General features: G+C 40.8%; 1 protein-coding gene across 1 annotated transcript; it reads left to right on the top strand.

Moving 5' to 3' along the window:
- Nucleotides 1-948: 948 nt before the first annotated feature.
- LOC110966190 (14-3-3 protein zeta-like) lies at nucleotides 949-13,259 on the top strand. The gene is made up of 6 exons (XM_022215478.2): nucleotides 949-1,084; nucleotides 3,323-3,637; nucleotides 9,305-9,431; nucleotides 10,995-11,155; nucleotides 11,328-11,423; nucleotides 12,130-13,259. Exons 2-6 carry the CDS (start codon nucleotides 3,332-3,334, stop codon nucleotides 12,184-12,186), a joined length of 747 nt encoding a protein of 248 aa, XP_022071170.1. The 5' UTR covers nucleotides 949-1,084; nucleotides 3,323-3,331; the 3' UTR covers nucleotides 12,187-13,259.
- Nucleotides 13,260-13,678: the final 419 nt, after the last annotated feature.

Below are 13,678 nucleotides of genomic sequence, written 5' to 3'. Positions count from 1 at the left end.
ATGGATGTTCAGCACAAAATTCAACCAGATCTAGTGAAAAATGAGTGATTAGTGAGGCTCAGAATAAATCACCAAAATTTAGCCAGAGGGCCAAACTCATCACAAAGAAAAGCATTTGGCATAGAGTTTTGTGATGGTTCTATGAACTTAATAGTCATTATCACATGTTGTTTTTTAATTTCAAGAACACCCATGTTGGACGGGAATGACCCCTAAACCTGTTTTATCTCTTTATGTGACATATCTAGTTTGGTGCTAAACCCATCCTGCACCACAAATTGACAAGTGAGGAGACTTTTGATATTTAAATTATTTTTTTTTGCACTAGTGTCTGCACATTTCTACAGCCGATACTATCTGATCTGCCCTTAAATAGGTTACAAGCTCGAAACCTTGGCCCAAGGGGAAAACATGTGACAAGGCAAAAATAGCTTCACTCTCTCCCTTTGGAAACCAAGCAGAATTCAGAAATAGTAGTTTCTATTAGGCAAGATATGCTGTTGCTGTGTCCTGTGTTCTAGTTTGTGATGCCCTTAGCATCTGCAGCAAATATCTCCTGCGGAGAAAAACAAAATCTATTTTGTTTGAGACTTCTCAAGTTGAGGTTGCTGAGCTTGGTTGTTTTAATTACCTAACTGACACGGGTGTATTTCAAGTCCTAAAAAAATCTTTTAGCATTCATCACAATATTGTATGCACTGTCTTTGCTACTTATTTGTCAAAGTTACTGTTAACATCTCTGTTTGCTTCATGTAACACAATGAACATAATTAGAAGTGCCTGTAATGTAAGATCATGATATGATTTCGCACAAAATCATCCAAAGGTCCCAAGTTTGACTGTGGTATTTTCAGGAATTTGTCACATTAAGATTTGGGAGGAAATGATAACAGAGGAAATGGTAGAGAACTACAACTCCCACAAAATCTCTCTCGAGTGGTTGCCATGGTAACGCATGACGTAAGTCCCCCTGCGCACTGGCCGTGCCTTGGACTGGTGTGATTGGAAGGAAACCCTGTGGGCTACATTCAGTCGGAGGGGCTGAGAATCAGCTGTAGCTTGGCACGCCGACGGCAGTACTCAGGTAAGAAATGACTAATAGCTATAAAAACTGCAATGCTGAGTCGCCCTAATTCATTGTGAAGTCCCTTGACATATCATCGATTAGGGTGGTAATAGAAGCGCATGGTCTTTGGTTGACTGTAGGCGCAACGCTCATGTAACTAAAGAACAATGGATAGTCTAGCGAACGTTACAGTGCGGGATGTGTGTAATGGCTGGTTTCAAAAGAGAACATCAGACGGACAGACGGCGAAGGCGTGTCAGTGTCGAAGCTCTGAAATTTAGTCCTACTGGATACAAATGTTGCAGTGTTTAATCGAAGTCATTTATCAGTTAATTGGTTAAATATGCATGCTGCATGTTACACTAAACCGTCATATATGATGAAAAATCTGACGAAATATTAGCCACCGCTAATTAGTCTACATGTATTATCTTACCTTCAAAAACATCAGTTTTGGCGTCTTTAAATTTCGCAAATTTGCCAGTAGTGCCACGAGGGTACAGTTACATGAATGTCATTGTAGTGCAGTGTATTAGGTTTGTTTGCTTCAGCGAGTGTCAAGTAATTGGTGCATTAAGGAAACCAACAAAAGGGGCAAGTGCAATTTTATCACATGTGCCACTAGGCAGGCAGCTAGCTAACTTAACCTACGATACACACAGATTTAAAGGCGTCCCACCACGCTGGGCTATATTTTTCGGTTCTTTCAAAGTCTTAAGATGTGCTCCTACACATTACGAGTATGACCGTAGCTGTGAAAATGGTTATAACCCCTAGTCCCTTTCTACAAGCTGTACGGCATGCAGTGCTTCTGTTTCAGGAAGTAGTCGGCACCATACTGAAAACTGATCACGAGGGCCTAACTGTTGCGGTCGCGTTTCATTTACAGAATTGTGTTTTTTTTCGCCAGAACTGTGATTGCGAGTAAAAATGGGCTTTTCGAATCAACGCCTGGTGAAAATACTTACGTCCAAACACGCTTTTCCTTTCCTCCTTAAGTTTATGCTTGATAGACAAGTCACAGGTACAGGGAAGGGTGTGGTGTGTGAGTGTACGGGTGGAAGAGGAGGGCAAGTCTGCATTTGCCCCGGAGGCTGGATCGAGTTCTTCTTGTACGTATCTGCACCGTGGCTGCAGCGTGCATTCTTCTGGCCATTAGTCTGACATTTACACACGATTATACGGCTTTACTTTTAGTGCCACATTTTCGAGGGGATAAAAGATCTACGAGGTCATAAACATTTCTCACACATTATTTAGACAAATTCTTTGCAAGTGAGGGTATCATCAACCTGGCAGTTTCTTAGTACTGGCTTCAGATTTTTCTATTTTTCCCAGTTTATTCGTTTGCCCATCTCTATAGAGGTTGTGAACTAAAGAATTTGCATTCATTTCTGTATCAGAGGACTGATTTTGAAGATGTCCGTGTATTGTAGAATGGAAAAAAGTGATTGATTCTGTGGAAGCCCTCTGGCTACTTTGAAAGGGTCAAATGGAAGTAAGCTATTGATGTCATGATGAGAATTTCTGTGTTAGCGTGTCTATACTCTACATAGCCTGCCTTTACACTGGCAAATACAGCTGGTACCTTCTCACCTCTTACAGACCTATATTACTATAAAACTAAACTGTGCAACTTGAAGCACTAATACAGTGGTTATGATTACTATTCTTTTTTTCTCAAATCACTGTGAATGCGGAGAATCAGGCATAGTTTTTATTTTATGCATCTTCATATTTTCTTAATGCCATTTTTTAAATATTTATTTAATATAAAGACAAATTTCATTTTATAGAAAGTTTGTTGGTTTAAGCATTAAATTTGCTCTTACTTGTCATGTTTTGTTGATTACCATTTCTGTACTTCCCTGTTAAGTTGCTCTTCTGTGCCCCCATAGCTTTCAGCTGCCATGGTGTGCATTAGTGTTGCTCCTTATCAAAGTTCTTCCAATGGATGTCAACAAAACAGTAGTTGCCACAACATCAGTACAACATTTAGTGCAAGTGTGGCAGCTTCTCTTGGAATCCATATGTTCGTGTGTTCAGTTACAGCAGTTTTCCTGGTACTCTTGGTACCAGTTTGCTTCATTTCATTATTTTGAAATCAAAAATTGGATTTGGTTCTCCCTACTCATTTGGTGATGGGTATCTCTGGTAAATAGGTACAAGTTAAAACACATATATGTTGTCTTGCTGCTTATTTCCGAAACTGACCTATAACTGTCTTGTTTTCTTCTTTGCTGTCCTATTTTACAGTGAGCAGTCATGTGCGACTCCAGTCCGAAGGAAAATGTGCAAAAGGCCAAGCTGGCCGAGCAGGCTGAGCGTTATGAAGACATGGCGACTCTCATGAAGGCTGTAGTGGAGACGAGTGATGCAGAGCTGTCGAATGAGGAGCGTAACTTGCTGTCAGTGGCCTACAAGAATGTGGTTGGTGCCCGTCGCTCCGCTTGGCGTGTGATTTCCTGCATCGTGAAGAAGGCTGAGGGTTCTGAAAAGAAGCAGGACGCGGCCAAAGCCTACCTTGAAAAGATTGAGAAAGAGCTGAGAGATATCTGCAAGGAAGTGCTGGTGAGAATAAAATCATTTGATTAGACAACAATTGCTGATTTTTTGTCTTTTAAAGTAATGCAGGTTTTTCAGTTTGGTGATCAAAGCATGTATCCTGAAGCAACAGGGACAACTTGACCCTGTGCTCTGCACGCCTTACACCTAACAAACATCACCAGTCTTACTGTGTTTGTATAGCTGACACTATAAGGGGCTCGACACAAGGGAAGCGACAACAGTCACGCTCCATTCATTTTCTATGGCTGCTGTGCGACGAGACGAACATCGCTTTCCCCCCTCCCAACAACGCGACGGCGACATTCGTGCATGTGAAATTTAGCGCGCATTCACATAGACTTGCGACGCGATTCAAGAAAGTTGAAAAATGTTCAACTGTCACCTGGAGCTTCAACCAATCGGCGAGGGTTTCACTCACTGACCAAAGAGCTTACAGCATGTTACACAGTGCATTCTGCTCCTATACATTAATGTTCCGCTCCGGTTTTCAACAATTGTTTTCAGCCCTTTTTTAACATTGAGGAGCAAATCATTTTAGCCGTGATTGACTTCCCGAGTCTTTATGATCCTTCCCTTAATGAGTATCGTTATATAAATAAAAAAGCTGCTGCATGGGAGTTGGTTGGTGCCAGGGTAAACTTTTATAAGCCAATGTCAATAGTAAAATTTCGGCTAAATCAAGCAATGTCTTCTGGCTCATAATCGTTATGCTTTTCTGTCATGAAAATCTTTGAAAACGTAAAAAAATCCCTCCAATTTCACAGCCGATCAGAAGTGAGGGAGACAAGCGCGATCTGTCCTTTTGCACAGCGCGCCGTGTGTCGCCGTCGCCTGCCGCTGCCAAGTATCGCGCTCCGTGTGTTGAATCTGTCTCCTGTTGCGATGCCTTTCGCATTCCCCCCTCAACTGTCGCTTGCCGTGTGTTGAGCCCCTAATGCAGTGTAGATTTCTCTGTATGCCCCTTAAAGCACCGCTGGTAGTCTGTTCAAAAGCTCCTGAAAAATTCTAGTGTCCCTGCACTTGGACTGTTAAGATTTCTTTCCAAAGCAAAAAACTATTTTCTGAGTAATTATGGCAAATCAACTCGTATTGTTGACCAAAACTAAGTTTGTATTGTAAAAGCTTGATCAAACTTAAATTGCTTTGTTGCACTCCTAGAGCCTATTTCCTGTTACAAAGAGAGTCGCATTTATCTTTCGACATACAGTGCAGCTATCACCTGTGTCCCCACTTGATCAACTGATGACTTAAAGTTATTTTTTTAATTCTTTAAAATAAACTTGCAATCAGTCTCGCTCTTTAGCTTGGAATGGTTAGAATATTATCTGCAAGATGCACATTGCCCTCTTCTTGGAAAAAAAGCAGGTGATACGCCACAAGTATAGTCAAATACTTTAAAATTATTCCACAATTGAAAAGTTCTGGGCACAGCTTGGCTAACTAGTAGAGCTACTTATTCTTTGATTTGTAGTTTTATTAGTACAATTCCTGTTTTTGGTGATTCTGATCTTGCCTATTTTCATTTTATCATTAAAGTATATTAAAGCTGCTGTCCGGAGTTTCCGTTTGTTTTCAATTTATGTATCATTTTTTAACAAAGCTTAAATGTGTTAGTCTAGTTCGATACTATAATATAAAGTTAGTATAACGCGATATGAAAATTTGTTCCTGAGCTCCGCCTTCCTCTCATAGACCCCCATGTTATTCCAAAAAGCGCCGGTCGCTGCCGACCAATCAAGTTCGAGCTTCAGCTTTGTCATGCTGTCAATCAACGGTTACGCGCACAGCAAGCAAGCCCATGCAGAGGTGGGCGAGCTACACACTACGCAACCGCACGCACATTTGTTTTGCTTGTGGAGGAGAGAGCATCAGGGATCAGCAACTTCCAGAAAAGTTACCAATCCCACGGCTTGTCAGGCCAAGAGACTGCAGGACGTTTTTTGGCTCGGGGTGCTCGCGTCGCTCCCCGACCACGGCCTCCATAGCCCGCCTGACGGCTTCGTTTAGATGCCCGACCTCTGGAGGAAGATGTTGGGGCGTCTGGGACATACTCTTCGTCAGAGGAGTCATGCAATTCTGAACTCTAGATAGAAATAAATAATGTAACACATATACACGCGTAAATGCACTAAGTTTGATAAACAACGTCATCCAGAGGGATACACGAGTGTAATCACATATTGAAACTTTACTCGTTCGTCCTAGCAGATTCATGTTATTTTGGTATTAGGACAAGTTAGACTCAATACAGCATTCTAACGTAATTCCTTTATTATTTACTAAATGTACTAAATGTAGAAGAGTGGAAAACAGCAAAACAGGCAAGATGCTGCAGCACTCCGGGCACTCCTGTCAGGTACTGCGCGCGTGCACAAATAAAGGGGCGAAATCAGAGGGAGGGACCAACAGTGTTTTGGGAGACGCTGCGATTCAAACTCCGGACAGCAGCTTTAAGCACTGTAGCTATATGTAGGACCTCTACCACTTTGTTTTTCACTCAGCTTATACTTTATCTTTGAGTGGTGACTCAAAAGGTCATAATCCCATGAAAGATGCTGAGCCACCAACGTTCTGGTTCAGTGACTTCCACTTCGACCAACCACCCTGTGGGGACTGAGAGAGAGTGGGTTGAAAAACAGTAAAATGTGTAGACAAGGGATGTAGGACAAGGTTAACACTGATACACATTTGAAGTGAGCTAGTTTAAAAAGTTTCATCCAGCCAAGTCTAAAGACATGTTTATTCCTGTTCTGAATGATGTGGTTAAAAGCCAGTTGTAAGAGAGAAACGGGAACAAACATGATGAATCAAATGGAGATGACAGTGCTTTTCTCAAACTTATCCTTGGAATTGTGCTTGGTTGTACACATAAAGTGATGGAAGTCAACAAGAGACCAGGAGTCAAAGGCATGGCCAGGGCGAAGAAGGGCCTTCCTTGTTGGTCACTTAGTAAGCCTGGCAAGTTACTGCATCGAGTGGGTGTAGGTGTTAAAACAAATAGCTGGCATAGGTTTTTCTGGAGTTGTTGCTTTGCTGTGAAAGTGGTATAAGTCTTAGAATCAGGGTTGGTATGTATTGAAATTTAATGTTATCATCCATGGCGGATTTATTACATTACACACATTACATATTTGTTAAAATCACTGCACAAAATATGAATGTGGCTCTTATTTGACTGTAAATTCAAAGCTGCCAAATGTCATAAAATGAGGCCACGGTGGGGTCTGAAACGTTTCCACCTAAAGGCTTCCAAAGACCCAAAATACCTTCAAAGTCTGAGGACCTAATATTATGACAGCACAAAAGGTGGTTTGCACACTGCAGTGTTCTGACAACATGCCACAAGAGCACAGCACAATGCACAAGTATCTGAAAACCCACATGTAGTAAGCTGCCTGCTCCTCTCCAATAGATGAATAGTAGCTACCAAAGAGCTCAGAATGTGCATGAGCAGTGGGTGTGGAGCTAACAACAGGGACAAGTGACTGGTTTCCTATTGACTGTTCTGTGCTTTCATAATTAGTGTGGGCTACTGGCCTCCCATGAACAAAAAGTGGCTTGACGGGTAGCCTGATTTTGCTCAAATGTAGTATCGACATCAACAGCGTGCACACAACTGGATTATCAAATGAAATGGGATAATGTGCTTTAGCTGGCTATTATCAGAATGTCATGTAATCAAAGGGCGAAAAGGACATTAAAATATCCAAAAACAAAGCAGCTTTTTAAATTCACTGTTGTCTCTTAAAAGGCAAGTAGTAAAAGTAATCCATTTGCAGTACTCGGCTTATGCACAAAATATCATGAAGCTGTAATAAGACACAAAGCTGCAATGACTTAATCTTTAAAATTCATGTGACTCGCTTGTTTAAATCGTATTAAGGCTTAAAGTTGTGCATAATTAAGGCATTGCCTCTTTGAGTGACAGATGGGTGCCTTCATATGACAGTGTATGGCCCAGAGATGTTTGCATGAACTCAGCTCTGCTCTAGCTTAACGTTTTAACTTGTTTTTGAATTAAGCCAGAGTTCAAGCACTACCAAGATGGCGACAGCCAGAGCACCCATGCTGTGCTCCAAAAGCAGTCTTCTGGAAATCCATAGGTGACACTAAATAGGGTTGTCTGTCTTTAAGTGTGGTCAGTGGTTCTTCTCAGCAAAGATTTTTCAACATCTTTGAAATTTTGTGTTGTTGAATGTAATAAGGATATAGAAAAAGGTCAAATCAATGTATGTTGAATTTACTGCAAGCAGTCCTGCCATGGTTAGTTTCATTTTAGGTATGTCCTTATCAGTGGCCCAGTTCCACATTCAGATCCCAGAAGGCCTCCCTGATTCCTCACATCAGTCTTGGAGCATTCGCCAAGTGCAGGTTCTTATCAGTCTTGTTTTTTCCTTTTTGTTCTGGACAAATGTGCTGTGTAATGACAAAGGTCTTACAGAACTTTTACAAATTCCTCGTCTGATATGACCCAACATTTTTGTTATTTTTCATACCAAATCTATTCCTTTTTTAAGCTTCTGACTGTATCCAGGTGCAGCTCAGCTAAGTTCACTATATTTCTGTTGCTATGAGGAGAGCAGTAGTCAGGCCCATAAAACATGTTGTCAAGCCATACTTTTAGAAATCAAGAGGCTGGGTTTCCTACAGACACATCACTAGTACCATGAGCATTTTTGCTTCACTACCGCCTTTTACCTCTCTACGGCACAGTTTTTTTTCCATGCCTGTTGGGGATAAACGACAGAAGCATCCACATGGAAACTACATTAAAATCCACAGTTAAGCCATGAATGGGTCAGATCTAGACTTAAAGTCAAGTATTAATTCATGCTTCATGTTTAATCCTCTTTGTCCTATAACACTGTAACATAGCAGATTAACTACACTTTTCAGCTGCTGTGTTATGGTACTATCCCACCAGTTGTTAAAGTTACACTGTTCTTTACCAGCTAGCATTCAGGTTAGCAACAGGAACAAGCTCTCAAGTGGTGCCTGGTTGTGTTGTCAGGATCCAAGCTGGGCTCTCTGAGTGACCTACTTCCTCAGCAAAAGCTCATCAGGAGTTCAGCAGCCTGGCCCTTTCCTCTCTCCACCCCCATCTTTCATCCATCCTCCCTCTGTCCTCCACCACCCTTTTTCCACGCTCAACCATCTTCACTCCCCACTTGTCTGTTCAGCCTATCTCTTTCTCCACCCCCATGCTTCATGCTATCCACACAGATTTATTTGCCTTCAGTGGTCCCTGAAGCATCTGTGATGTAGCTCAGCCAAAGTGTCAGGCTCAGGCCCAGCGGCTACTGGAGGTGATCAGCTTGTTTCTCCTCCTCTTTAGGTGTGATGGGACTCGACTCAAATATTGGCTGCAGTGTTAATTTGAATAGGTTGAAAAAAACACCTACAACTCTTCTGAAGTCAGTGAATGAGTGATTGAAGTAAGAGGCAAATGAGGAACTATGTGTGTAAAAATGCTATCATTTTTAGTGAATTATGTGTATAAATATTAAATATACCAAAGCTATCAATTAGTGCTACTGATTTCAAGTTCTGCTGGCCACCATAGCAAAGCACACTATAAATGAAAGAATATAAGGCCTGGATGTATTAAAATATTTTAGGACTTCTGTCGATTTCTAAAAGTTTGTCTGTTTTGTTTGTTTTGAACTACAGGACCTCTTAGACAATCATCTAATTGCCAAGGCTGAATTACCAGAGAGCCAAATCTTTTTTTGGAAAATGAGAGGTGACTACTGCCGCTACTTGGCTGAGGTGGCAGTGTCTTCAGAAGAGATGGAGGGTAAGCTCTGTTAATTCCTGTTTATAACATCTGTGGAGTGTGATGATTGTTCATCTAATTAAATTTTATTACTTATGTGAATGTGTTTTGCTGACTGGGTTTGTCAGAACTGATACGATGTACGAGATAAGATCCGTAAGAGGTAAGCACAAAAGTGTTGGAACAAGCGTTGACATTTCTTCCTCGGTCCTCATTCTGTGTCACAGTATTCTCCTTTTTTGATAAGATAAATGTACTTGAATGCTGACACTTCTTATCATTGTTGGTGACTGTAAATGGCAAACTGTCATTTTTTATGTAAATTATACCTGTAGTAACATAAAAATAGACTTAATGTACAGACGTTTCTCCCCATTTACGGTCCGACCAATAAAAACTTTTTAAACAAAATGTATGCTTTTTAATTGGACAAACAGTGTTTCCAGCCCTCCAAAGATCACCTGTACAGATGGATCAGATCTGGAGTTCCTCAACTCCTAAAATTACCTTGGCCTCTGGCTGGACTCTTCACTCTTTCATTCCTCATGTCAACATTCTACAGGCTAAAATCAGATCTAGATTGGGGTTCCATTACCGTAATAAGGCCTTCTTTACATACTGTGCCAAAAAACTCTTATAAAGATCACCATCCTCCCCATGTTCAACTACAGCGATGTCATCTATAAAATGGCCCATCTATAAACAGGCTTAATGTCCATCACTCAGCCATCCGTCTTGCTATCGGTGCTCCTTTCTCCACCCACCATTGTGACCTTTACAAACTGATGGGTTGGTCCTTCCTTTACACCAGGCGACTCCATCACTGGCTTTTACTCATCTACCAGACCCTATCAGGGAAGACACCTCAGTACTTCTCCAACTTTACACTGCTCCCATAACAGCTACCACATGAGGTCCAGTGATTTCATAACACTCTCCATCCCCAAGTTTCACACTGTCACTGAATTCCTTTTGCTTTGCTGCAACAATTGATTGGAATTCCCTCCAAAAATCTCTCCAACTGCCACTGCTTCCATGACCTTACATCTTTAAACATAAGCTGCAGCAGATCCCAGCTGGCCACTGCACATACTGACTCTTTTCCCTGAATTGCTAGAATTAATTTGGGGTGTTTTTAATCTCTGTTTAAACACTTGTCTTTTTTGTATATATGTTGTTGATTTATCTTTCTTCCTGCTTGGACCTCTTGCCAGATGATCATTATACATGAGAAATTGTTCTCAACTGATAAAGAATTAAAAAAAATATTGTTGAATTAGTCAATCTTACTTTTGTCCCTGGTCTACAACAACCATCTTAACCAATAGGAATAGTCTTTTTCAGGTCAACTCATCATTTTTCCCTTTAGATAACCATTCTCCCAACTCCTTGATAAACAGCACCGCATGGATTTCACTTGTGTTCTTATGACCTAGTTGCCCCCTAGTGGTTGTTAGGAGGTATACCACTCTCTGTAAAGCTGCTAAACTGTAGGTTAGTTTACAACACGACAGTTCACACCAGACACCTGAATCCTGAATATGAAAGATCTGCAACTGTCATACCTTTTCTTACCTCTTTCAGACACAAAAATGTCAGAGGAAGCCTACCAAACGGCCTTCAACCTCAGCAAAGACGAAATGCCGTCGACACACCCAATCCGTCTTGGTCTTGCTCTCAATTTCTCAGTGTTTTACTATGAGATCCGCAACGCACCTGACAAAGCCTGCCAACTGGCCAAAGCAGTAAGTTTATAACACTACATAACTTTCTTTAAGCATGTAAGACGATTACATTTCTAAGGGTATTGTCAGTTGATTAGAATCTAAACAGATAAACATTCTCACAAAACATATTTGCTTGTTTTAGACTACCATTATTTTTCCATGTGTTAAGAATGCGTTTTGAATCCCTTAGGCTTTTGATGATGCCATTGCAGACCTTGACGCGCTGAGTGAAGAATCGTACAAAGACAGTACACTAATCATGCAGCTATTGAGAGACAACTTGACAGTAAGTAGAAATCTTACACACTGGATCTATAATGTCCCTGCACACTCAGTGACCAGAAAAATTAGAAAATAGGGTTTTGTAACAGTTTTAGAGTCAGTCAAATGGCATATGCTAGAAATGTGAGTTGTAGCAGAAAAACAGTTCTGCCCAGACTTGCTAGCAGACCTGTTAATATTTTTTCCCCCGTCTAATGTTATTTATTTTTTCCCAGTTAGGACATTGAACCCTTAAATTTATTTCCACCAAGCGATATGTGGCCCTGCATAGGTCTGAACAATTAATCAATTTCAAGTCAAAATCATAATTTAAAATGCTGCCAGCTGCAAATCGCTTTTTCTTTTCTCTTGAGTGTAACAGTAACAACAACATAATTTCTGGATTATTTGAATGAATTTACTGAAAACGCCTTATACCACTGGGTGAAGTACTCCCTGGTCAGGTCTAATGTGATCGTTCAGTAGGTCCCACACGTTAAGCTAAACAATGACCAAATGTGTAAGAGCTTTTAGGCCAGATTTGTTTGAATTTTTCTGGTCACCAGGTTGTGGAGAAAATGCATTACATTTGCTCTCAACTGAAATTCAAATCTTTTAAGATTAGCTATTAATGAATGTTGTCTCCTTTCTTTATCTTTCTCTGCCATGTCTTTGATCCCCTCTCACTTCCCTCTCGCTACTACTTTCCTGCTTGTCCTTCCTTTCTTTAGCTGTGGACCTCTGATACTAATGATGAGGCAGAAGATACAAAGGAGTCTGGAGAATGAGCCAGACCCCCGTAGTCATTCCTGTCTGCCTTCCGTCACCCTGGCTCATCTTCATCATGATCATCGACACTGAGACCACCTCATTATCATCATTGCCATCCAAGTCTCACCATCTTTTTTCTGTCTCCTGTGTAGGTCTCTCAATACTCCTCTCACTCCTACCAGTTTACTATTTCTTCTTTTGTAGTAACTGTGGGGAAAGGGCGATGGGGAGGGAGGGTAAGTTTTAAGTGGCCAAATGGGAAGAATCATGTGGAAGGGTAAAGAGTGTTTGGGGTTGAATGCCTGGCTGTTGACCTTTTCTGTGTGGGAGCAATAGGAGTGTTACATTATTATTGTGCTGGGTGAGATGACAGGTTTTATAATCACAAAACATACAGCTGTTTGAGTTTTTAAGTAAAAAAAAAAATTGTAAAACTGTATGTGTATCCTACTCATTAACAGTCCTGTTTGTGAGTAACACTTTCTTTTCATTACACACACCTGTGGCTTCACTAAAACAGGAAGCTGGCTCCTCACCTGAGGAGACAGCAGATGTTAGTCTGTACTTGGCAAGAGGAGGGACAGCAGAGGTAAAGACAGTGGAGGTGTAATGGGTAGTGCTGGAAACGAAAGGCAAGATTTTGTTGGAACACAAAGGTTACATTCCATTTACTGTCACTTGCTCAACTTTCTACTCTGTTTATTTTTTTGTTTTTTGTTTGGGAGGGTGACTTGCTTTTGTATTTCTATGTATCAATTACGAGGTATGAAAAACATTGAGAAACAAAAGAGCACACAAACTTGCATTGTTGCTGTTTTGTACAGGCACACAGGGAAAAAAATCCCATGTCCTTATCTAGTTACTGCTTTATCAAATTGAGATTTTTATTTGTTTTGTCTTTTATTCTTTTTCCTTCCAATACTTGCCTAAACTGCATGTTGGTAAGAAGTAGCTTGTGGAGAAGTAGGGAAGATTGTTGGGCTTGTTAGCTTTGTTTGTCTTTTCATACAGGATCACCCAAGCATAACTGTTATTCAGGGGGAAATGTGTAATTTCATGTAAGTGGAATAAAAAAAATAATTTAAATGTTTCAGTGTGTCCATTTAAAGTGATGTAAAGGTAGTGTTAAGGGGTCTTACAGTCCTAGAGTTTGTTTACCAAAGCCATCAAAAATTCATCTTGATAAATTTCGATCCTCAGGGCAAGAGGTCAACATCAGTTTTGGTATGTTTGGCTGAGTTCAGCAACTATTTTAAAACTGCTCTATTTTCTGTAAATCACTGCACAAGAATAAGTGAGTCACGCAAAGGTGAGGCGGGTGTACAAAAGGAGACTCGAGTCACCTGTTGCCCACTAGTTTGATTCATTGTCTCCCATGCATATACTCTTCTCATGCTGCACTGACCTGCTTTGTTGCCATTACTCAAATGAACCGTTTTAGGAACGAAAAGTTAAACGGTTTGCTTCTTCACTGCTCTTTGGGTGTGTCTGCCACTGCAATGACAGCCT

This window comes from Acanthochromis polyacanthus, chromosome 12 (genome assembly GCF_021347895.1).
Source record: "Acanthochromis polyacanthus isolate Apoly-LR-REF ecotype Palm Island chromosome 12, KAUST_Apoly_ChrSc, whole genome shotgun sequence".
Taxonomy (NCBI): Eukaryota; Metazoa; Chordata; class Actinopteri; family Pomacentridae; genus Acanthochromis; species Acanthochromis polyacanthus.
This window is presented reverse-complemented; position numbering and strand designations above follow the sequence as displayed.

What these genes read in the sequence shown, in the direction of transcription:
- LOC110966190 (XM_022215478.2), top strand. Translation starts at nt 3,332, where the DNA reads ATGTGCGACTCCAGTCCGAAGGAAAATGTGCAAAAGGCCAAGCTGGCC. An exon ending in ATATCTGCAAGGAAGTGCTG is followed by an intron (nt 3,638 to 9,304) that starts GTGAGAATAAAA and finishes TTTGAACTACAG; the next exon opens with GACCTCTTAGACAATCATCT. An exon ending in TATTGAGAGACAACTTGACA is followed by an intron (nt 11,424 to 12,129) that starts GTAAGTAGAAAT and finishes TCCTTTCTTTAG; the next exon opens with CTGTGGACCTCTGATACTAA.